The sequence below is a fragment of the Triplophysa rosa genome, linkage group LG7 (genome assembly GCF_024868665.1).
Source record: "Triplophysa rosa linkage group LG7, Trosa_1v2, whole genome shotgun sequence".
In the NCBI taxonomy this organism is placed as follows: Eukaryota; Metazoa; Chordata; class Actinopteri; order Cypriniformes; family Nemacheilidae; genus Triplophysa; species Triplophysa rosa.
Window position 1 is genome coordinate 17,329,773 of NC_079896.1, and position 21,265 is coordinate 17,351,037.

Sequence of the window (21,265 nt, forward strand, 5' to 3'; positions counted from 1 at the left end):
ATGACAGCCGCTGCCCGCGGCTGCTGATGGGGCGATGGTCTCCTCTTCGCTGTATCCTCCAGGACACTGGAGGGCGTTGAAGAGGACCAGGGCTGCTGGGAAGCAGACAGTGCACGGGACTCGACGGCCGAGGCGGCCGAGTTGCGGCACGGAGGACTGCTTTTTACTGTCGAAAACCCTCCACAGTAACACCAACCAGCCCCCCCTTGCGAGACGGGTACGTCAAGAAAGCGGACCTTCTCAGCATTACTCATCTGCGCAAGTATCGGCCAGAGGAGTTCCTCATGGACCACAAGTGTGGACATCGTCCGACCCAGGGCCCCCGTGGTCACCTTGGTCGCCCGTAGAGCGAGGTCGGTGATGGCGCGGAGTTCCTGCATAAGCGCTGGGTCGGTCTTACCCTCGTGGAGCTCTCTCAACGCCCTGGCCTGGCAGGAGCCATAGCGTGGAGAGAGGAGGCAGCCTGGTCCGCCGCAATGTAAGCTCTCGACACCAGAGATGCCGAGACACCACATGCTTTGGACGGGAGTCTAGGTCGAGCCCCCCCAGGTGGCCGCCACCTACGGGCATGAGTGCACCGCGGCGGCAACTCCACCTGGGGACACCAACGCATCCTCCAGCTGTCTCAACCTCGAGGGAAGAGAGGGTGAAACGTGCCGGAAGGGGCGTTCCAGGTCTTCCAAAGTTCCTCATGCACTTCCGGTAAACACGGCACTGGGGGCGGGCGCGGCTTGGAGCCGCGCTCAAACCCGAAGAACCATGTAGCCAGCCGCGAACGCCGGGAGAGGCAGTGCGGGCACTGCAACCCAACACTCACGGCGGCCCGGGAAAGCATGGCCGACATCTCGACATCCGCTTTTTCCTGGGCTCGACCCCCCGAGGGAGGGAGCCCGAAGAATCGTCGGAGTCGGATGACAGTACGTCACCCCCCGATGCTGCAAGAGACCTCTCATCATCACGCATCGTGTCTGAATACGTGATTGAGGAATAAGACGGCGGACCGTCTTTTTGGGGAAAGGTCAGACGAGCAAAACGAGGTGTGAACAGTCCGTGAGCCGTGGCTGGCGGATTATCGCTCACAGTAATCCTCATCTCACCCTCGCTGCTTGCCATAGCGGACGGCAGGGCCGTAGTCCTGCCGCCACGGAACGGGGAGCAAACGAGGTGGTGGCTGAGTCCCGTGGGAACACAGCCACCTGTGACGCAACGTCTGAATCGTCACCGCCCGCAGTGCGGGCAGGACGTATCCACAACGTCTGCCCCAGCGTACTGGAAGCAGGCATTGTGTCCGTCCCCCTCCTCGATGAGTGTGTTGCACCCATGAGAACAGCGGGACAAGCCACGCTGGAGAAATTTGCTCTTTTAGAAAAGGAAATTTGCTCGAACACCTCCGGAACTGCCGAGACGCCCAGGGGAGAGTCACTGCAGGAAGGGACCGTCCGCTGTCCACGTCGTAGATTCCAGCAGAAAGAAAGATCATCCAGATCGTAGAGAAGCTCACCAGATGCGTAGGCTCTGAAGAACAAAAGGTGAATGAATGAGCACGCCGGCTTCCCTCTTATACCCGGACATCCGGGGAGGAGCCCGGCATGCAAATTTCATTCGCCAATTTTCATTGGCCTTTTCTAAATACTCAGTAGATGATAGGTTCTCAAGACAAACCCCATTCTGTCGGTTCGACACAACGTCGAGAGACCGACAGAAAGGGAACCAAAGTTACTGTGTTGTACTTTTTAACGTTTTGGGGGTTGGTAGATGAACCCGGGAACCGATTATAGCACCTAAACACAGAAAAAGTCATATTTTCGAGAAATCTCCCCTTTAAACTTTTAATAAATTGTTTTAAAATTGTATACGTTTTATGGTTTATTACACATGCTTTTCGCATAACAATTTTTTTACTTCTTAAAAAGAATACAGAAAATGTTAAACATTTAAAGGCAGAATAAACACAAATTAAAAGAGAAAAAACTGAATTTGTTAAACAAAACGGATATCAAACTAGGGCCCATAACCTCTGTTCTTATTGTTCTGGTGAAAGTGCTAGCATTAGCTAATGCTAAAGGCCTATTCTTCAGCAGCCGACATGCTGTGGGTCAATTTGCACTCTTGAAGTGATAATAATAGACTGCAGAATCAGGGTTGATCTTAAAAATCCTTACGTCTAATACTATAAATGCAGGTGTGTGTAAACTCAGAATAGCAGAGGTAAACCTCTGGGAAGCTTCATAAAACAGGACAAGACAATGCCTGAACCGCCACATCGGGGTATTTAAATGCAGAACATCGAAAACGTTAAATTATAATATTATATATAGTGGTAATATAACTAGAGCTTTCAATAGATTACAATTTTTAATCGTGATTAATCAGACCCTTTTCGTCTGCTTAACTGCGTTTAATTACACACGTTTAGTGAAATTAAAGATACACAATTTATTTTGTTTAACATGTTTATTTTAGTGCTGTCAGTCGATTCAAAAATAACTAACTAATCACACACAGAATTTATATAACGAACCGCTCCGAGACTTGAAGGGGTTGAGGATCTAAATGCAGCATTATTAAGATAAACAGGCATTAGGTCAGGGCAGGCAGCAAACAAACATAAACGAGGTCACAGGCAATGGTCGGGGCAGGCAGCAGAGGTTCCCAAAATGATAAGCAAGTCCAAAAAATCTAAACACAAGTAATCCAATAGAAGAATGCTCAGAAATGCGGTAGTAACACTAAACAAGACTTAGCAATGACAGAACGATTGAACCATGCTTATATTGACAGACGTAATTACAAATAGGTGAGAATGATCAGTGTTCATTGAGTCCAGGCATGGGGTTATAGGAAATGTAGTGAATAATGAAAGTCTGGGTGATGGGGAGAGTGCTCTCTTGTGGAGCACGAGGGCACTGCAGCTGACAGACATTACAATTTATGTTTTTAAATATATTTATAACACATTTTACTAATCAATATTACTCGCTAATCTACAAAAAGGTGACCAATGGTAATGCGCATTTGCTATGGCTGAATGCAGAGAGGAAGTCCTTTCATATAAAAGTTACATTTTTTTATATTAACCCAGTGTTTCTAATAAATCTCCTCACTGCACTCATTCATTTTCCAGCATTTGGGCCAACATATAAAATGTTGCTCAATGTGAATTCTGTAGATCCTATTTTTCCCAATTCTCCGACATCTCTCTGAACTCTCCAGAGGACTATCTCCTGTTATATTTCTGCCAAGACGGCCGTTTTCTGGAGAGTTATGTGGAGGATTTCCTGGACCAAATCAATCGGGTGAGTTGGAGCAATGCCATGCTCAACACATGCTTTAGGATGGTGTTGGATGATGCTTTATTCCATTCCATTGTCTCTTAGTCTTTCCTTATCTTTGCCCCTGGTCGATTTTGTTGGTTTTGACCTTGTTGGCGAAGAATCATCAAGTCCCATCCCATGACCCGTTGAGTGCTCCAGCTCACCCCAAGCTCGTTTCAGAGTTTCCCCCGAAGTCATCTCTCTGCCTCGTTTCCTCTGCAGCTCCCAAGGACTGCCCGGAATCCGCCGCTCTGGCCGTAATGGTGTTGGCATGTGCCTGGGCCGCATGGGTGTCCTGGAAATTCCCCAAAGAAAATTTTGGGGGGCAGTACCGGGCTTAAGTCACCGTTCCGGTGTCCCTTAGCTTCCCGTCCATGTCAGCCTCCAGGACGCACACCCCCCTCTCTGGTTGTATCATCATTGGCACAAGGTCACCCCTTCCGGGAGGGAGAGTTCTATCACGGTCTTGTCTGCCCCTGTCTGCTTTTAAGTGTTCTCCATTGCCTGTGTTTTCCCCCAACAACATTTCCTATCATCCTCAATGCTCCCTCACCTGTCTCCTGTCATCCATCATCCACACCTGCCAACGATCTCATCATCTGCACCTCATTTAAGGACTCATGTTTCCCCTCTCCATTGTCTGGTCTTGTCTTGTTTAGTTTAGTGTGTAGTTATTGGTCTCATATGTATATTTCTGTTTTGTTATTAAATCTCTTTGTGTTGGATATACAGACATGCTCAAATTTGTTGGTACCCTTACGGCTCATTGTAATAATGCTTAATTCCTCCTGAAGAGTGATTAAATTAAAAGCTATTGTATCATGTATACTTGCATGCATTGATATGTCATAGAATAAAGCAAAGAAACTGTGGAAAGAGATTAATTAATGCTTATTCTACATAGATATTCTAAAATGGCCTGGACACATTTGTTGGTACCCCTTAGAAAAGATAATACATAACTGGATTATAGTGCTATTTCAAACTAATTAGTTTCTTTAATTAGTATCACATGTAAAATTGTAGTCAGTCATTCAGCCTATTTAATCGGAGAAAAGTAGTCACTGTGCTGTTTGGTATCATTGCGTGCACCACACTGAACATGGACCAGAGAAAGCAAATTATAGAGTTGTCTGAGGAGCTCAGAAAGAAAATATTAGACAAGCATGGTAAAGGCTACAAGACCATCTCCAAGCAGCTCAATGTTCCTGTGACAACAGTTGCAAATGTTATTAAGTTTAAGGTCCATGGAATTGTAGCCAACCTCCCTGGGTGCGGGGCCACAAGAGGAAAATCAACCCCAGATTGAACAGAAGGATAGTGCGAATGGTAGAAAAACAACCAAGGATAACTGCCAAAGAGATACAAGCTGAACTCCAAGGTGAAGGTACGTCAGTTTCTGATTGCACCATCCGTCGCTTTTTGAGCAAAAGTGGGCTCCATGGAAGACCCAGAAGGAGTCCACTTTTGAAAGAAAAACATAAAAAAGCCAGAATGGAATTTGCTAAAATTCATATCGAAAAGCCACAATCCTTCTGGGAGAATGTCCTTTGGACAGCTGAGTCAAAACTGGAGCTTTTTGGCAAGTCACATCAGCTCTATGTTCACAGATGAAAAAATCAAGCTTTCAAAGAAGTGAACACCTACAGTGAAACATGGAGGAGGCTCCTCCATTATGTTTTGGGGCTGCTTTGCTGCATCTGGCACAGGGTGCCTTGAATCTGTGCAGGGCACAATGAAATCTCAAGACTATCAAGGCATTCTGGAGCAAAATTCACTGCCCAGTGTCAGAAAGCTCTGTCTCAGTCACAGGTCATGGGTCCTCCAACAGGATAACGACCCAAAACACACAGCTAAAGTCAACCAAGAATGGATAAGAACAAAACATTGGACTATTCTGAAGTGGCCTTCTATGAGTCCTGATCTGAATCCTGTTGAACATCTATGGAAAGAGCTGAAACTTGCAGTCTGGAGAAGGTACCCATCAAACATGAGACAGCTGGAGCAGTTTGCTCAGGAAGAGTGGGCCAAACTGTTAACAGGTGCAGAAGTCTCATTGAGAGCTACAGAAAACGTTTGCTTGCAGTGATTGTCTCTAAAGGTAGTGCAACAAAATATTATCTTAGGGGTCCCATCATTTTTGTCCATGACATTTTCATTTGTGTCTCACACACAGCCATTGAAATAAGCATCCGGTTAGAATTAGCCTATAGACCCATACGCCACGTCCAGTAAATGCAGTTTCACGTGTTTCTTAAAAAAGCCTAAGTATAGGGCAAGCATGAGATGTAGAGGCAAGTTGTTCCAAAGCTTAGGGGCTGCAACTGCAAAGGCCCGATTGCCGCTTGACTTTAATCTAGTCCTAGGAATGTCCAAGATCATCTGATTGAATTATCTAAAAGATCTAAGAGGTTTTTGTACATGTAGAAGATCTATTAAATAAGGCTGAGCTAGATTGTGAGGAGCTTTGAAAACCAGAATCAACAATTTCAGATGAATTCTGCATTGCACATGCAGCCAGTGAAGTGAGGCTGTAAAATCGGTGTTATATGCTCTTTCTTTCTTGTACCAGTTAAAAGTCTAGCAGCGTAATTTTGAACAAGTTGGAGATGGTTCAACAATGCCTGACTTACACCAGTATACAGAGAGTTACAATAGTCTAATCGTACAAAAATAAAAGCATGTTGTGTATGAAAGAATGCAAAGATTTGTTTGCAAAGATTTGATGCCTATGTATATCTATGGATAACGTCTCAGTTACGGTTGTAACCTCGGTTCCCTGATGGAGGGAACGAGACGTTGTGTCGAACCGACAGATGGGGTTCGTCCCTGAGAACCAATCGCTTCCGGCTTCTTAGAAAAGGCCAATTAAAATTGGCGAATGAAATTTGCATGCCGGACTCCGCCCCCGGATATCCGGGTATAAAAGGGAGACGGCGTGCCTCATTCATTCACCTTAGTTCTGAGGAGCCTGAGACCTCTCACGACTGCTGCAGTGGACAGCACGTGTTGTGGCAAGGAGGACACAACGTCTCGTTCCCTCCATCAGGGAACCGAGGTTACAACCGTAACCGAGACGTTCCCTTTCTGTCGGTCTCTCGACGTTGTGTCGAACCGACAGATGGGGTTCCAATGGAAAACGCCATAACACTGTGCCCTGTCACAATCTCAATGAAGCGACGGTGACTGGCCTGGGCGTGTCAGCCGTGAGCGCTACCGCGAAATTGTAACCTACCAGTGGGTAGGTAGGGGGTCCCAGAGCTTTCTTGAAAGGTGGGAAGGCCCCTACCTTCGGCCTCACAGGCGGCGGCCTTGTTTCCCTAACAGCGAGAAGCCGCCCGGAACCATAAGGCCACTGGGTAAGCGCTACTTCCTCAAGCGGGGGATGCGCTACAGAGACCACTTCCTACCGCAGGGAGGAGACTAGTGGAGGTACCAACATGGTCTCACTGATGGGGGAGAACTCATGGGAAGAAAGTGCGGACTGAAGGAGTTAACCGCGAGGTGGTGGTCCACCTGGGGAGATCATGGGTTACCAAGGTGGGAAACAGCATGAGGATACATCAGACGGAACCGCCCTGCTGGGGGGTTGCAACATCTGGTAGCACTAGGTCCGGTTAGAGCTATGTTGAGAATAACTCAGGTGATACCCGGCCTAAGGGGCAGGGCTGCTCTGCCCAGCCCGCCCACAGGAGGTGCTTGCTTAGTGATGGATGGAGTGCCTGTTCTTCACCCAGTGGGGGAAGAAGGGAGGCTAGTAGTACGCTGACCCCCTTAGGAGAAAGGGTACTGTCATAGGCGTACACCCTACCGGTCGCCGGTCTTGCCTGATGCCCGCAAGACTCGAGCTGACCGGTTTTACGCGAAGGCTGTAGGACCTCGCGAAAGTGATGGGTGTAGCCCAACCCGCAGCTCTGCAGATGTCTGCCAGAGAGGCGCCTCGAGCCAGTGCCCACGAGGAGGCTGTACTCCGTGTGGAGAGAGCTCTCACCCAGTGGGCGTAGGCGATCTTAGGACAGGAACGCCATAGTGACGGCGTCCATGATCCAGTGCGCCAATCTCTGTTTGAGACAGCCCTCCCTGCTGATCTCCAAAACAGACAAAGAGCTGCTCAGAGATTCTGCGGCTCTGCGTGCAGTCCAAGCATAAGCGCAATGCGTGTACTGGACACAACACGGATGGGGTTGGGTCTTCCTCCCCGGTGGGGAGCGCCTGTAAGTTCACCACCTGGTGTCTCGGGGGAGTGGTGGGAACTTTGGGCACGTAGCCGGGCCGGGGTCTCAGGATAGCGTGAGAATAACCGGGCCCGAGTTCTAGGCAATCTGTGGACACGGAGAATGCTTGTAGGTTTGCTACCCTCTTGAGCGACTTCCCGAGAGCCGTCTTCATCGTGAAGTGAGAAAGAGCGGCATCTCCGATGGGCTCCAGGACCGAATCAAGGTCGTAAGAGGGTACGGAGCGTGGGTGAGGTGGTAGCCTTCCCGCGCCCCTTAGGAACCAAATGATCAGGTTGTGCTGTCCTAGAGACTACCAGCAACTGGGGCGTGATGAGCAGCAACAGCGGCTACATACACGTTCAGTGTGGAAGGGGAGAGATTATTCTCGAGTCTCTGGGAGGACCGCACCCACTTAATCAAGAAACTCGGCGGGTCTTCTCTTCGAGAAGAGCACCAGGATGAGAAGAGGCACCACTATAGGCGTATAGTCGCCTAGTGGCCAGGGCCCTAGCCTGAGTAGTGGTCTTAACCGCCGCAGGGGTTAGGCCACTCAGGATCTCCTCGTTCCGTCCAGGGGCCAGACATGGAGGTTCCAGATGTCTAGCCCATGATGCCATAACGTGCCCTTCCCCTGGGAAAGCAGGACCTTCGTCAGGGGAATCGGCCAGGGGGAGCTGTCGTCAAGAGCATTAGCTCCGAGAACCAAGTCCGGTTGGGCCAGTATGGCGCAACTAGTACACTTGATGCTCCTCTTCCCTGACCTTGCANCTGCCGGCTCTACGACGTGGTGCAGCGGACTGTCCCTTCCTGCAGCGACTTCCCCTGGGCGTCTCGGCGGTTCCAGAAGTGTTCAGTTTTTTCTCTAAAAGAGCAAATTTCTCCAGCGTGGCATGTCCCGCTGTTCTCTTGGGTGCAACACACTCATCGAGGAGGGGGACGGACACGATGTCTGCTTCCAGTACGCTGGGGCAGATGTTGTGGATACGTCCTGCCCGCACTGCGGGCGGTGACGATTCAGAACATTCGGATACGTCGCCCGCACTCGGCGGTGACGATTCAGACGTGCGTCACGGTGGCTGGTCCCACGGACTCAACCACCACCTCTCTGCTTCCCGTTCCGTGATGGATAATCATCAGCCTAAGCACTCTCATTCGATGGTGCGTTGTGCTACATCATCGCCAGACAGGTAAAACTGCAGAGCCGATCTCCTCCCCGGGGGTCCCCCCACGGCGAGGGATCCGTACTGCCAGCCATGAACCACCCCGGGAGGTCGATGAAGCAGAACGTACCCCTAGCCTCCCTGTCGTCCCTGGGAGCCTGACAGGAGCTTCCCAAACCGTCACGGTGACTACGGGATACGGTCCGTCTTGGCTACGGATCCAACTCCCCGGACGCCCGCCCAAGTTTCGGGGCATCCTCTTAACCTCAGCTGAGGCAAGGATGCCCGTGCTTCGGGCCGAGGTCGCCACCCCTCTGGTGAGGAAGCGATCGTGCTCGTCCCTCTAGCCGAGATGTTCAACGGGTTTTACAGCCCGTACTTCATCGTCCCCAAAAGAGCGGGGGTCGCTAGATCTGCGTACCCTGAACAGGCACCTACTCAAGCTGCCGTTCAGGATGCTCACGCAGAAGCGCATCCTGGCATCTATCAGATGTCAAGATGGATTCATGGCAATCGACCTGAAGGACGCTTATTCTCATGTCTCAATTCTCCCTCGTCATCGCCCGTTCCTACGGTTCGCTTTCGAGGGTCAGGCATATTAGTACAGAGTCCTCCCCTTCGGTCTGTCCCTGTCCCCACGAGTCTTCACGAAGATCGTGGAAGCCGCCCTCGCTCCCCTCGGGGAGAGAGGTGTGCGGGTACTAAACTATCTCGACGACTGGCTCATTTGACACACTTGTGAGATCTGTTATGTACACACAGGGACCTAGTGCTTCGGCACCTAGATCGATTGGGACCACAGGTCAACCGAAAAAGAGCAAGATCTCCTCTGTGCAGAGCATCCTCTTTTTTGGTATGGAACTCAACTGTGTCTCCATTACAGCGCGACTGCGCTCAGTCAGTGTTGAACTGCCTGGAATTTTTCAAGCAGTCAGCGGGAGGAGGCTCCTGGGCACATGGCATCCTCGACGGTGGTGATACCCCTCGGTTGATGCACATGAGACCCTCCAACACTGGCTACAGAGTCAGTTCCCTGGAAAGCGTGGCACACCGGCAGCAGGCGGATGTGATTAGCTTTTCTGCCGACGCACCCTAACCCCTTGGTTTCAATGACCTTTCTACGGAGGGGGTCCCTCTCGGGCAGGTCGAGCGACAGGTGCCTCCCTGCAGGGTTGGGGTGCCGTGTGCAACGGGCACGCAGTGTCGGGGCGATGGACGGGCCCCGCCTGCGCAGGATATCAAATTGCCTAGAGTTGTTGGATGTGCTACCCGACTGAAGGGGTTACAACCTCTCGTGCAGAACAAGCACGTGCTGGTCCGGTCGGACGCACAACTGCCGTAGCGTTTTTAATCGCCAGGGTGGCGTTCGCTTACGGCAGCTAACACGACTCGCCCGACACCTCCTCCTGTGGAGTCCGCAGGTGAGAGATCCCTGCGAGCCACACATATCCCAGGCGACCTGAACCAGACAGCCGATGTGCTCTCTCGTCAGTTGACGCCTCGCGGAGAGTGGCGACTCCACCCCGCGAGCCAGCTCATGGCAGTGGCTCAGGTAGATTTCTGGACAGGTCAGGGAAGAGGAGCATCAAGTGTACTAGTTGCGCCATACTGGCCCAACCGGACTTGGTTCTCGGAGCTAATGCTCTTGACGACAGCTCCCCCTGGCCGATTCCCCTGACGAAGGTCCTGCTTTCCCAGGGGAAGGGCACGTTATGGCATCATGGGCTAGACATCTGGAACCTCCATGTCTGGCCCCTGGACGGAACGAGGAGATCCTGAGTGGCCTAACCCCTGCGGCGGTTAAGACCACTACTCAGGCTAGGGCCCTGGCCACTAGGCGACTATACGCCTATAGTGGTGCCTCTTCTCATCCTGGTGCTCTTCTCGAAGAGAAGACCCGCCGAGTTTCTTGATTAAGTGGGTGCGGTCCTCCCAGAGACTCGAGAATAATCTCTCCCCTTCCACACTGAACGTGTATGTAGCCGCTGTTGCTGCTCATCACGCCCCAGTTGCTGGTAGTCTCTAGGACAGCACAACCTGATCATTTGGTTCCTAAGGGGCGCGGGAAGGCTACCACCTCACCCACGCTCCGTACCCTCTTACGACCTTGATTCGGTCCTGGAGCCCATCGGAGATGCCGCTCTTTCTCACTTCACGATGAAGACGGCTCTCGGGAAGTCGCTCAAGAGGGTAGCAAACCTACAAGCATTCTCCGTGTCCACAGATTGCCTAGAACTCGGGCCCGGTTATTCTCACGCTATCCTGAGACCCCGGCCCGGCTACGTGCCCAAAGTTCCCACCACTCCCCCGAGACACCAGGTGGTGAACTTACAGGCGCTCCCCACCGGGGAGGAAGACCCAACCCCATCCGTGTTGTGTCCAGTACACGCATTGCGCTTATGCTTGGACTGCACGCAGAGCCGCAGAATCTCTGAGCAGCTCTTTGTCTGTTTTGGAGATCAGCAGGGAGGGCTGTCTCAAACAGAGATTGGCGCACTGGATCATGGACGCCGTCACTATGGCGTTCCTGTCCTAAGATCGCCTACGCCCACTGGGTGAGAGCTCTCTCCACACGGAGTACAGCCTCCTCGTGGGCACTGGCTCGAGGCGCCTCTCTGGCAGACATCTGCAGAGCTGCGGGTTGGGCTACACCCATCACTTTCGCGAGGTCCTACAGCCTTCGCGTAAAACCGGTCAGCTCGAGTCTTGCGGGCATCAGGCAAGACCGGCGACCGGTAGGGTGTACGCCTATGACAGTACCCTTTCTCCTAAGGGGGTCAGCGTACTACTAGCCTCCCTTCTTCCCCCACTGGGTGAAGAACAGGCACTCCATCCATCACTAAGCAAGCACCTCCTGTGGGCGGGCTGGGCAGAGCAGCCCTGCCCCTTAGGCCGGGTATCACCTGAGTTATTCTCAACATAGCTCTAACCGGACCTAGTGCTACCAGATGTTGCAACCCCCCAGCAGGGCGGTTCCGTCTGATGTATCCTCATGCTGTTTCCCACCTTGGTAACCCATGATCTCCCCAGGTGGACCACCACCTCGCGGTTAACTCCTTCAGTCCGCACTTTCTTCCCATGAGTTCTCCCCCATCAGTGAGACCATGTTGGTACCTCCACTAGTCTCCTCCCTGCGGTAGGAAGTGGTCTCTGTAGCGCATCCCCCGCTTGAGGAAGTAGCGCTTACCCAGTGGCCTTATGGTTCCGGGCGGCTTCTCGCTGTTAGGGAAACAAGGCCGCCGCCTGTGAGGCCGAAGGTAGGGGCCTTCCCACCTTTCAAGAAAGCTCTGGGACCCCCTACCTACCCACTGGTAGGTTACAATTTCGCGGTAGCGCTCACGGCTGACACGCCCAGGCCAGTCACCGTCGCTTCATTGAGATTGTGACAGGGCACAGTGTTATGGCGTTTTCCATTGGAACCCCATCTGTCGGTTCGACACAACGTCGAGAGACCGACAGAAAGGGAACGTCTCGGTTACGGTTGTAACCTCGGTTCCCTGATGGAGGGAACGAGACGTTGTGTCCTCCTTGCCACAACACGTGCTGTCCACTGCAGCAGTCGTGAGAGGTCTCAGGCTCCTCAGAACTAAGGTGAATGAATGAGGCACGCCGTCTCCCTTTTATACCCGGATATCCGGGGGCGGAGTCCGGCATGCAAATTTCATTCGCCAATTTTAATTGGCCTTTTCTAAGAAGCCGGAAGCGATTGGTTCTCAGGGACGAACCCCATCTGTCGGTTCGACACAACGTCTCGTTCCCTCCATCAGGGAACCGAGGTTACAACCGTAACTGAGACGTTATCCATAGATATACATAGGCATCAAATCTTTGCAAACAAATCTTTGCATTCTTTCATACACAACATGCTTTTATTTTTGTACGATTAGACTATTGTAACTCTCTGTATACTGGTGTAAGTCAGGCATTGTTGAACCATCTCCAACTTGTTCAAAATTACGCTGCTAGACTTTTAACTGGTACAAGAAAGAAAGAGCATATAACACCGATTTTACAGCCTCACTTCACTGGCTGCATGTGCAATGCAGAATTCATCTGAAATTGTTGATTCTGGTTTTCAAAGCTCCTCACAATCTAGCTCAGCCTTATTTAATAGATCTTCTACATGTACAAAAACCTCTTAGATCTTTTAGATAATTCAATCAGATGATCTTGGACATTCCTAGGACTAGATTAAAGTCAAGCGGCAATCGGGCCTTTGCAGTTGCAGCCCCTAAGCTTTGGAACAACTTGCCTCTACATCTCATGCTTGCCCTATACTTAGGCTTTTTTAAGAAACACGTGAAACTGCATTTACTGGACGTGGCGTATGGGTCTATAGGCTAATTCTAACCGGATGCTTATTTCAATGGCTGTGTGTGAGACACAAATGAAAATGTCATGGACAAAAATGATGGGACCCCTAAGATAATATTTTGTTGCACTACCTTTAGAGACAATCACTGCAAGCAAACGTTTTCTGTAGCTCTCAATGAGACTTCTGCACCTGTTAACAGTTTGGCCCACTCTTCCTGAGCAAACTGCTCCAGCTGTCTCATGTTTGATGGGTACCTTCTCCAGACTGCAAGTTTCAGCTCTTTCCATAGATGTTCAACAGGATTCAGATCAGGACTCATAGAAGGCCACTTCAGAATAGTCCAATGTTTTGTTCTTATCCATTCTTGGTTGACTTTAGCTGTGTGTTTTGGGTCGTTATCCTGTTGGAGGACCCATGACCTGTGACTGAGACAGAGCTTTCTGACACTGGGCAGTGAATTTTGCTCCAGAATGCCTTGATAGTCTTGAGATTTCATTGTGCCCTGCACAGATTCAAGGCACCCTGTGCCAGATGCAGCAAAGCAGCCCCAAAACATAATGGAGGAGCCTCCTCCATGTTTCACTGTAGGTGTTCACTTCTTTGAAAGCTTGATTTTTTCATCTGTGAACATAGAGCTGATGTGACTTGCCAAAAAGCTCCAGTTTTGACTCAGCTGTCCAAAGGACATTCTCCCAGAAGGATTGTGGCTTTTCGATATGAATTTTAGCAAATTCCATTCTGGCTTTTTTATGTTTTTCTTTCAAAAGTGGACTCCTTCTGGGTCTTCCATGGAGCCCACTTTTGCTCAAAAAGCGACGGATGGTGCAATCAGAAACTGACGTACCTTCACCTTGGAGTTCAGCTTGTATCTCTTTGGCAGTTATCCTTGGTTGTTTTTCTACCATTCGCACTATCCTTCTGTTCAATCTGGGGTTGATTTTCCTCTTGTGGCCCCGCACCCAGGGAGGTTGGCTACAATTCCATGGACCTTAAACTTAATAACATTTGCAACTGTTGTCACAGGAACATTGAGCTGCTTGGAGATGGTCTTGTAGCCTTTACCATGCTTGTCTAATATTTTCTTTCTGAGCTCCTCAGACAACTCTATAATTTGCTTTCTCTGGTCCATGTTCAGTGTGGTGCACGCAATGATACCAAACAGCACAGTGACTACTTTTCTCCGATTAAATAGGCTGAATGACTGACTACAATTTTACATGTGATACTAATTAAAGAAACTAATTAGTTTGAAATAGCACTATAATCCAGTTATGTATTATCTTTTCTAAGGGGTACCAACAAATGTGTCCAGGCCATTTTAGAATATCTATGTAGAATAAGCATTAATTAATCTCTTTCCACAGTTTCTTTGCTTTATTCTATGACATATCAATGCATGCAAGTATACATGATACAATAGCTTTTAATTTAATCACTCTTCAGGAGGAATTAAGCATTATTACAATGAGCCGTAAGGGTACCAACAAATTTGAGCATGTCTGTATATCCAACACAAAGAGATTTAATAACAAAACAGAAATATACATATGAGACCAATAACTACACACTAAACTAAACAAGACAAGACCAGACAATGGAGAGGGGAAACATGAGTCCTTAAATGAGGTGCAGATGATGAGATCGTTGGCAGGTGTGGATGATGGATGACAGGAGACAGGTGAGGGAGCATTGAGGATGATAGGAAATGTTGTTGGGGGAAAACACAGGCAATGGAGAACACTTAAAAGCAGACAGGGGCAGACAAGACCGTGATAGAACTCTCCCTCCCGGAAGGGGTGACCTTGTGCCAATGATGATACAACCAGAGAGGGGGGTGTGCGTCCTGGAGGCTGACATGGACGGGAAGCTAAGGGACACCGGAACGGTGACTTAAGCCCGGTACTGCCCCCCAAAATTTTCTTTGGGGAATTTCCAGGACACCCATGCGGCCCAGGCACATGCCAACACCATTACGGCCAGAGCGGCGGATTCCGGGCAGTCCTTGGGAGCTGCAGAGGAAACGAGGCAGAGAGATGACTTCGGGGGAAACTCTGAAACGAGCTTGGGGTGAGCTGGAGCACTCAACGGGTCATGGGATGGGACTTGATGATTCTTCGCCAACAAGGTCAAAACCAACAAAATCGACCAGGGGCAAAGATAAGGAAAGACTAAGAGACAATGGAATGGAATAAAGCATCATCCAACACCATCCTAAAGCATGTGTTGAGCATGGCATTGCTCCAACTCACCCGATTGATTTGGTCCAGGAAATCCTCCACATAACTCTCCAGAAAACGGCCGTCTTGGCAGAAATATAACAGGAGATAGTCCTCTGGAGAGTTCAGAGAGATGTCGGAGAATTGGGAAAAATAGGATCTACAGAATTCACATTGAGCAACATTTTATATGTTGGCCCAAATGCTGGAAAATGAATGAGTGCAGTGAGGAGATTTATTAGAAACACTGGGTTAATATAAAAAAATGTAACTTTTATATGAAAGGACTTCCTCTCTGCATTCAGCCATAGCAAATGCGCATTACCATTGGTCACCTTTTTGTAGATTAGCGAGTAATATTGATTAGTAAAATGTGTTATAAATATATTTAAAAACATAAATTGTAATGTCTGTCAGCTGCAGTGCCCTCGTGCTCCACAAGAGAGCACTCTCCCCATCACCCAGACTTTCATTATTCACTACATTTCCTATAACCCCATGCCTGGACTCAATGAACACTGATCATTCTCACCTATTTGTAATTACGTCTGTCAATATAAGCATGGTTCAATCGTTCTGTCATTGCTAAGTCTTGTTTAGTGTTACTACCGCATTTCTGAGCATTCTTCTATTGGATTACTTGTGTTTAGATTTTTTGGACTTGCTTATCATTTTGGGAACCTCTGCTGCCTGCCCCGACCATTGCCTGTGACCTCGTTTATGTTTGTTTGCTGCCTGCCCTGACCTAATGCCTGTTTATCTTAATAATGCTGCATTTAGATCCTCAACCCCTTCAAGTCTCGGAGCGGTTCGTTATATAAATTCTGTGTGTGATTAGTTAGTTATTTTTGAATCGACTGACAGCACTAAAATAAACATGTTAAACAAAATAAATTGTGTATCTTTAATTTCACTAAACGTGTGTAATTAAACGCAGTTAAGCAGACGAAAAGGGTCTGATTAATCACGATTAAAAATTGTAATCTATTGAAAGCTCTAGTTATATTACCACTATATATAATATTATAATTTAACGTTTTCGATGTTCTGCATTTAAATACCCCGATGTGGCGGTTCAGGCATTGTCTTGTCCTGTTTTATGAAGCTTCCCAGAGGTTTACCTCTGCTATTCTGAGTTTACACACACCTGCATTTATAGTATTATCTTGTAGCGAAGTCTGTTGATCATGAGCGAAGGCTCCGAAGAACAAAAGGTGAATGAATGAGGCACGCCGTCTCCCTTTTATACCCGGATATCCGGGGGCGGAGTCCGGCATGCAAATTTCATTCGCCAATTTTCATTGGCCTTTTCTAAGAAGTCAGAAGCGATTGGTTCTCAGGGACGAACCCCATCTGTCGGTTCGACACAACGTCGAGAGACCGACAGAAAGGGAACATGTATTTACATTATATAGGCCGCTATAATGATACAATGTAGTCTGTTGATGTTAAAACTTCCTTGTCTGGTATATTCACAGATGGGTTTTTGGGGACCTACCGCACATTGACCCGCAATTTTATTGTAATATAGCCCACTACTGTTATACTGCAGTGGAGTATGATTTACTTCCTGTAAACATTTACTTCCTGAGGCACATTATTGAACTCTTTAAATACTCACCCACTTCATTCACTCGTTGTCTGGTATTGTATGTGTTTATGTTGTGCTGCATGTGTTCCCTGCCATATTGTCTTCTTGTTGGGTTACCATTCAAATGTATTATATTGGATTATCTTCATTTACCCAGCCTTCTTCTGCACAAACACTTGTTACAGAATATCAGACCAAAAGTTATTGTGAGTGTCGTTTTCATTTTTAAGGGTTTTTTATTTCTGTTTTTTGTTATGGATCACCCAGCCGTCCTCCTCCTCATGCTGGATCAGAGGAATTTCTCTCTCGAAGACCATACCAGACTCTTTGTGGAAACAAGGAAAGCCTGAACAGCACATGCAGTGCGCAGTTGACCGGAGATGGTCCTCAGGGGAGTTTTACTGAGTTTTTTGAGTGAGTGAGCAGCGAGTTATTACTCATCAGCACAATCAGCCCCTCTCCGAACCCAGAGCCCAGCCCCACATCACCCTGCTCTGCGGAGCAATTGCCTGAGCCTACACTGACTGAGAGCCAGAGCCTGCCACAATCATTGAGCCATCAGAAGCGACTGAGCTGAGGATTTCCCCGGAGCCAGACCCTCACAGCACGTCCGATCCAGGAGCGAATATTTATATTATGATTTACCTTGTCTATTACCAACATCTTCTGAACTTCCCATCTGCATCTAACTGCCTGTCTGCCCCAAACAGCCTGACGGTCCTGCAACATCTACGGAGGTAGTTCCCCTATCCCAGGTGTTCCTGGGTTCTGGGTGTTGTCATCCCACAACCCCATAGCAACACCTTGGTCCTCAGTCACTCCACAGCAGACTCCTGGATCTCCGCCTCAAATCGCCTGAGCCTTCGGCTCCGCACTAACCCTCTGGATCCTCGCCGTCACCCTGGCTCGTCGGCTCTCTGGCTCGGGCTCCACCTCCACCTGCTCCGCCTCCATAGGTCAGCCCCCTGAAGTCGTTGGCCTCTCCTCCAACATGGCTCCTCCCTCCATCGGCTCCACCGTGGGTCGCCATCCTGGATGCGGCCTGGGTCCCACCTGACTCCTGCTCTGGCTCCCTCCTGTTTCCACCCTAGCTCCTCCCAACATCATTACCACCCTGGTTACGTGTGTTTCTGCACTAGTCATCTGCCTGCCTTTACCGCCGGTAATGTAGGTCGCTTCTGTCGGGAGTGGGCAAACTGTCACGGGCCCCTGTCTGCCCTCACTCAAAACTGGACTTCAATTCCCACAATTCTCTGCACACGTCAACTATATTTGATTACACTCGCACCTGATGCACATTATTGAACTCTTTATATACTCACGCACTTCACTTACTCACTGCCATATTGTCATCTTGGATTACCATTAAAATATATTATATTGTATTATCTTCGTCTATCGAGCCTTCTTCCTCATGTGCATGCATTATAGCCAGTGTATTACATTGTTTTTTAGTAATTTAATTATTATTTTTTAGGAAAAACTAATGACAGGTAACGCATACAAAATAGTTGGGAAAGTGTGAAGATTTTGTTATAGTTAATAGAGGTAAAACAACACAAAATAAAACCAAACAAACAATTGATTATTGAGTTATTGATTTGTTGTTTGTAACCCACAGCACACTGCTCCCAGGTCAGATGTACACAATAGATGTAGTTACACAAAGTGGTTTGCGCCCTGAAGACCTGCCATCAACCAGCAAATCTGCTGGGCCACTCCACTTTTGGACTAGTAAGTATTTCTCCAGTTTTGTGTTACAAACACATGCATCTCTGTCATAACACCACTTTCCTGTCCCCTCCATTAGGACCCCTCCCTCCTCAGAATCTTTCCCTCTCCAGTATCACAGCTACCTCGGCCCGGGTCACATGGGACCATCATCCTCAAAGTCTTCCAGATGGTTTTGTTGTAAATATTACTCAAGGCCTCACCACTCGTAGCCGCTATCTGCCAGATGGAAGCTTAGGGACATATACCCTTCGTGACCTTGCTCCAGGACAGCATTGCCATCTAGCCCTGACCTCTGTACACAAAACAGGCAAGGACAAAATTGAAAGTGTCCCTCAACATCTAGCCTTCACCACATGTGAGTCACCATTAATCAATATTACTATCTACTCTACTATGTTGTCGCGGTGGTGACCTGTCTGTGTATCTTATATTGCACAGTACCAATTTTAAAGGACCAAAGTAGAGGTGACAGACTTCAGGGAGGACAGAATTATCGGGTCGGACAGATTTGGACACAAGTTAAAGATGGAGGCACAGTTGACAACACAGAACCCTTCGAGGATCCATTAAGGTACAATACTTTGCAGATAAAGTACCATAATCATTGATGTGTTATTAAAACCCTATTTTTTACAATCCGTTCTTTGTGTTTTTACCCTCAGATACACAGAGTTTATTGATGGTAGGGGGAGGATTACAGCCAAATTTACCAGCCTTCCACATAAAACCATCAGACACCGTACAAGTCAGTAATCATTTTATTCTCGAAATGTAGAATGCATTGTGTTTGAATAATATTGATTTTGGTTTAAATCATATTAAATTGTATTCACATCATCTGGTTTACTCATATTCATTTGTTAATTTACAACCATTTTGATACATAACTTTTGCTTTTGCTCTTTACATTACATTTACATTTAGTCATTTAGCAGACGCTTTTATCCAAAGCGACTGCTGTTCTTGCCACGGATTTTAAAAGTCTGTTAAATCCATAAATGTATGTTCCCTTTCTGTCGGTCTCTCGACATTGTGTCGAACCGACAGATGGGGTTCGTCCTTGAGAACCAATCACTCCGACTTCTTAGAAAAGGCCAATGAAAATTGGCGAATGAAATTTGCATGCCGTACTCCGCCCCCGGATATCCGGGTATAAAAGGGAGACGGCATGCCTCATTCATTCACCTTTTGTTCTTCGGAGCCTTCGCTCATGATCAACAGACTTCGCTACAAGACTGCCGGCTCTACGACATGGTGCAGCGGACTGTCCCTTCCTGCAACGACTTCCCCTGGGCGTCTCGGCGGTTCCAGAAGTGTTCGAGTTCTTTTCTCTAAAAGAGCAAATTTCTCCAGCGTGGCATGTCCCGCTGTTCTCTTGGGTGCAACACACTCATCGAGGAGGGGGACGGACACGATGTCTGCTTCCAGTACGCTGGGGCAGATGTTGTGGATACCTACTGCCCGCACTGCGGCTGACGATTCAGACCTTGCGTCACGGGTGGCTGTGTTCCCACGGGACTCAGCCACCACCTTGTCTGCTTCCCGTTCTGTGACGGCAGGACTACGGCCCTGCCGCCCCCTACGGAGGATTACTGTGAGCGCTAATCCGTCAGCCACTGGCTCGCGGACCATTCGCACCTCTCCTTGCTCGTCTAACCGTTCCCCATAAGACGGTCCGCCGTCTTATTCCTCAATCACGTATCGGACACGGTACGTGATGATGAGATGTCTGTTGCAGCATCGGAGGGTGACTTACTGGCATCAGACTCCGACGATTCCTTGAAGCTCCCTCCCTCGGGGGGTCGAGATCAGGAAGAAGCGGATGTCGAAATGTCAGCCATGCTTTCCCGGGCCGCCGGCATTGGGTTGCGGTGCACCGCACTGCCTCTCCCAACGCTCGCGGCTGGATACACGGTACATCGGGCTTGAGAGCGGCTCCAAGCCGCACTCGCCCTCAGTGCCGTGTTTCCCCGGAAGTGCATGAGGAACCTAGTATGACCTGGAACGTCCCCTTTGGCGCGTACACGTCAACTAGTTCCATCACCCTTTCTTCCCTCGATGGTGGGGCAGCTAGAGGACACGTCGATGTCCCCCCGGGGCTCGACCTAGACTCCCGTCAAAAACACGTAGGCTTTTCGGCATCTGAAGTGTCGAGAGCTTACTCTGCTGCGGGCCAAGCTGTCCCCTCTCTCCATGCTATGGCCTTCCTGCAGGCCAATGCGCGGAGAGAGCTCCACGAGGGTAAGTCCGACCCAGCGCTTATGCAGGAACTCCGCGGCTTCACCGACCTCGCTCTCGGACTAACAAGGTGATCGCGCGGGCCCTGGGTCGGGCGACGTCCACACTTGTGGTCCAGGAGAGACACCTCTGGCTGAACCTTGCACAGGTGAGTAACTCTGAGAAAGTTCGCTTTCTCGATGCACCCATCTCGCAAGGGGGGGCTGTTTGGTGATACTGTCGAGTTCGACAGTTAGGGAGCAGACAGAGGATATCACGTATGTCCTCCCCAGCCGCGACTCGACCGCCCTCTGGCCGCCGAGATCCCGTGCACCGTCTGCTTCCCAGCAGCCCTGGTCCTCATCGAGACATCGAAGAGGAGACCACCACCCCGTCAGCAGCCGTGGCGAAAGCCAAAGCGGCCCTCATGGGAAGACCCCAGGGAGATCGAGAACACCTTTCTAAAAGTTTTCTCCCTCTCTGGGCGTTTATCACAGCCGC

The 21,265-nt window shown here is 49.2% G+C and overlaps 2 protein-coding genes across 17 annotated transcripts in view; one reads left to right on the top strand and one right to left on the bottom strand.

Moving 5' to 3' along the window:
• Positions 1-21,265, bottom strand: part of tbc1d23 (TBC1 domain family, member 23) — a 521,932-nt gene that overhangs the window by 116,964 nt on the left and 383,703 nt on the right. The window lies entirely within an intron of this gene.
• sned1 (sushi, nidogen and EGF-like domains 1) overlaps positions 1-21,265 on the top strand; it is a 123,698-nt gene that overhangs the window by 64,823 nt on the left and 37,610 nt on the right. For all 14 annotated transcript variants that reach the window (XM_057337189.1, XM_057337187.1, XM_057337182.1 and 11 more), the window contains 4 exons: positions 18,435-18,547; positions 18,624-18,902; positions 18,986-19,118; positions 19,210-19,292. In XM_057337189.1, coding sequence (XP_057193172.1) covers positions 18,435-18,547; positions 18,624-18,902; positions 18,986-19,118; positions 19,210-19,292 — 608 coding nt within the window. The remainder of the gene's footprint in view (positions 1-18,434; positions 18,548-18,623; positions 18,903-18,985; positions 19,119-19,209; positions 19,293-21,265) is intronic.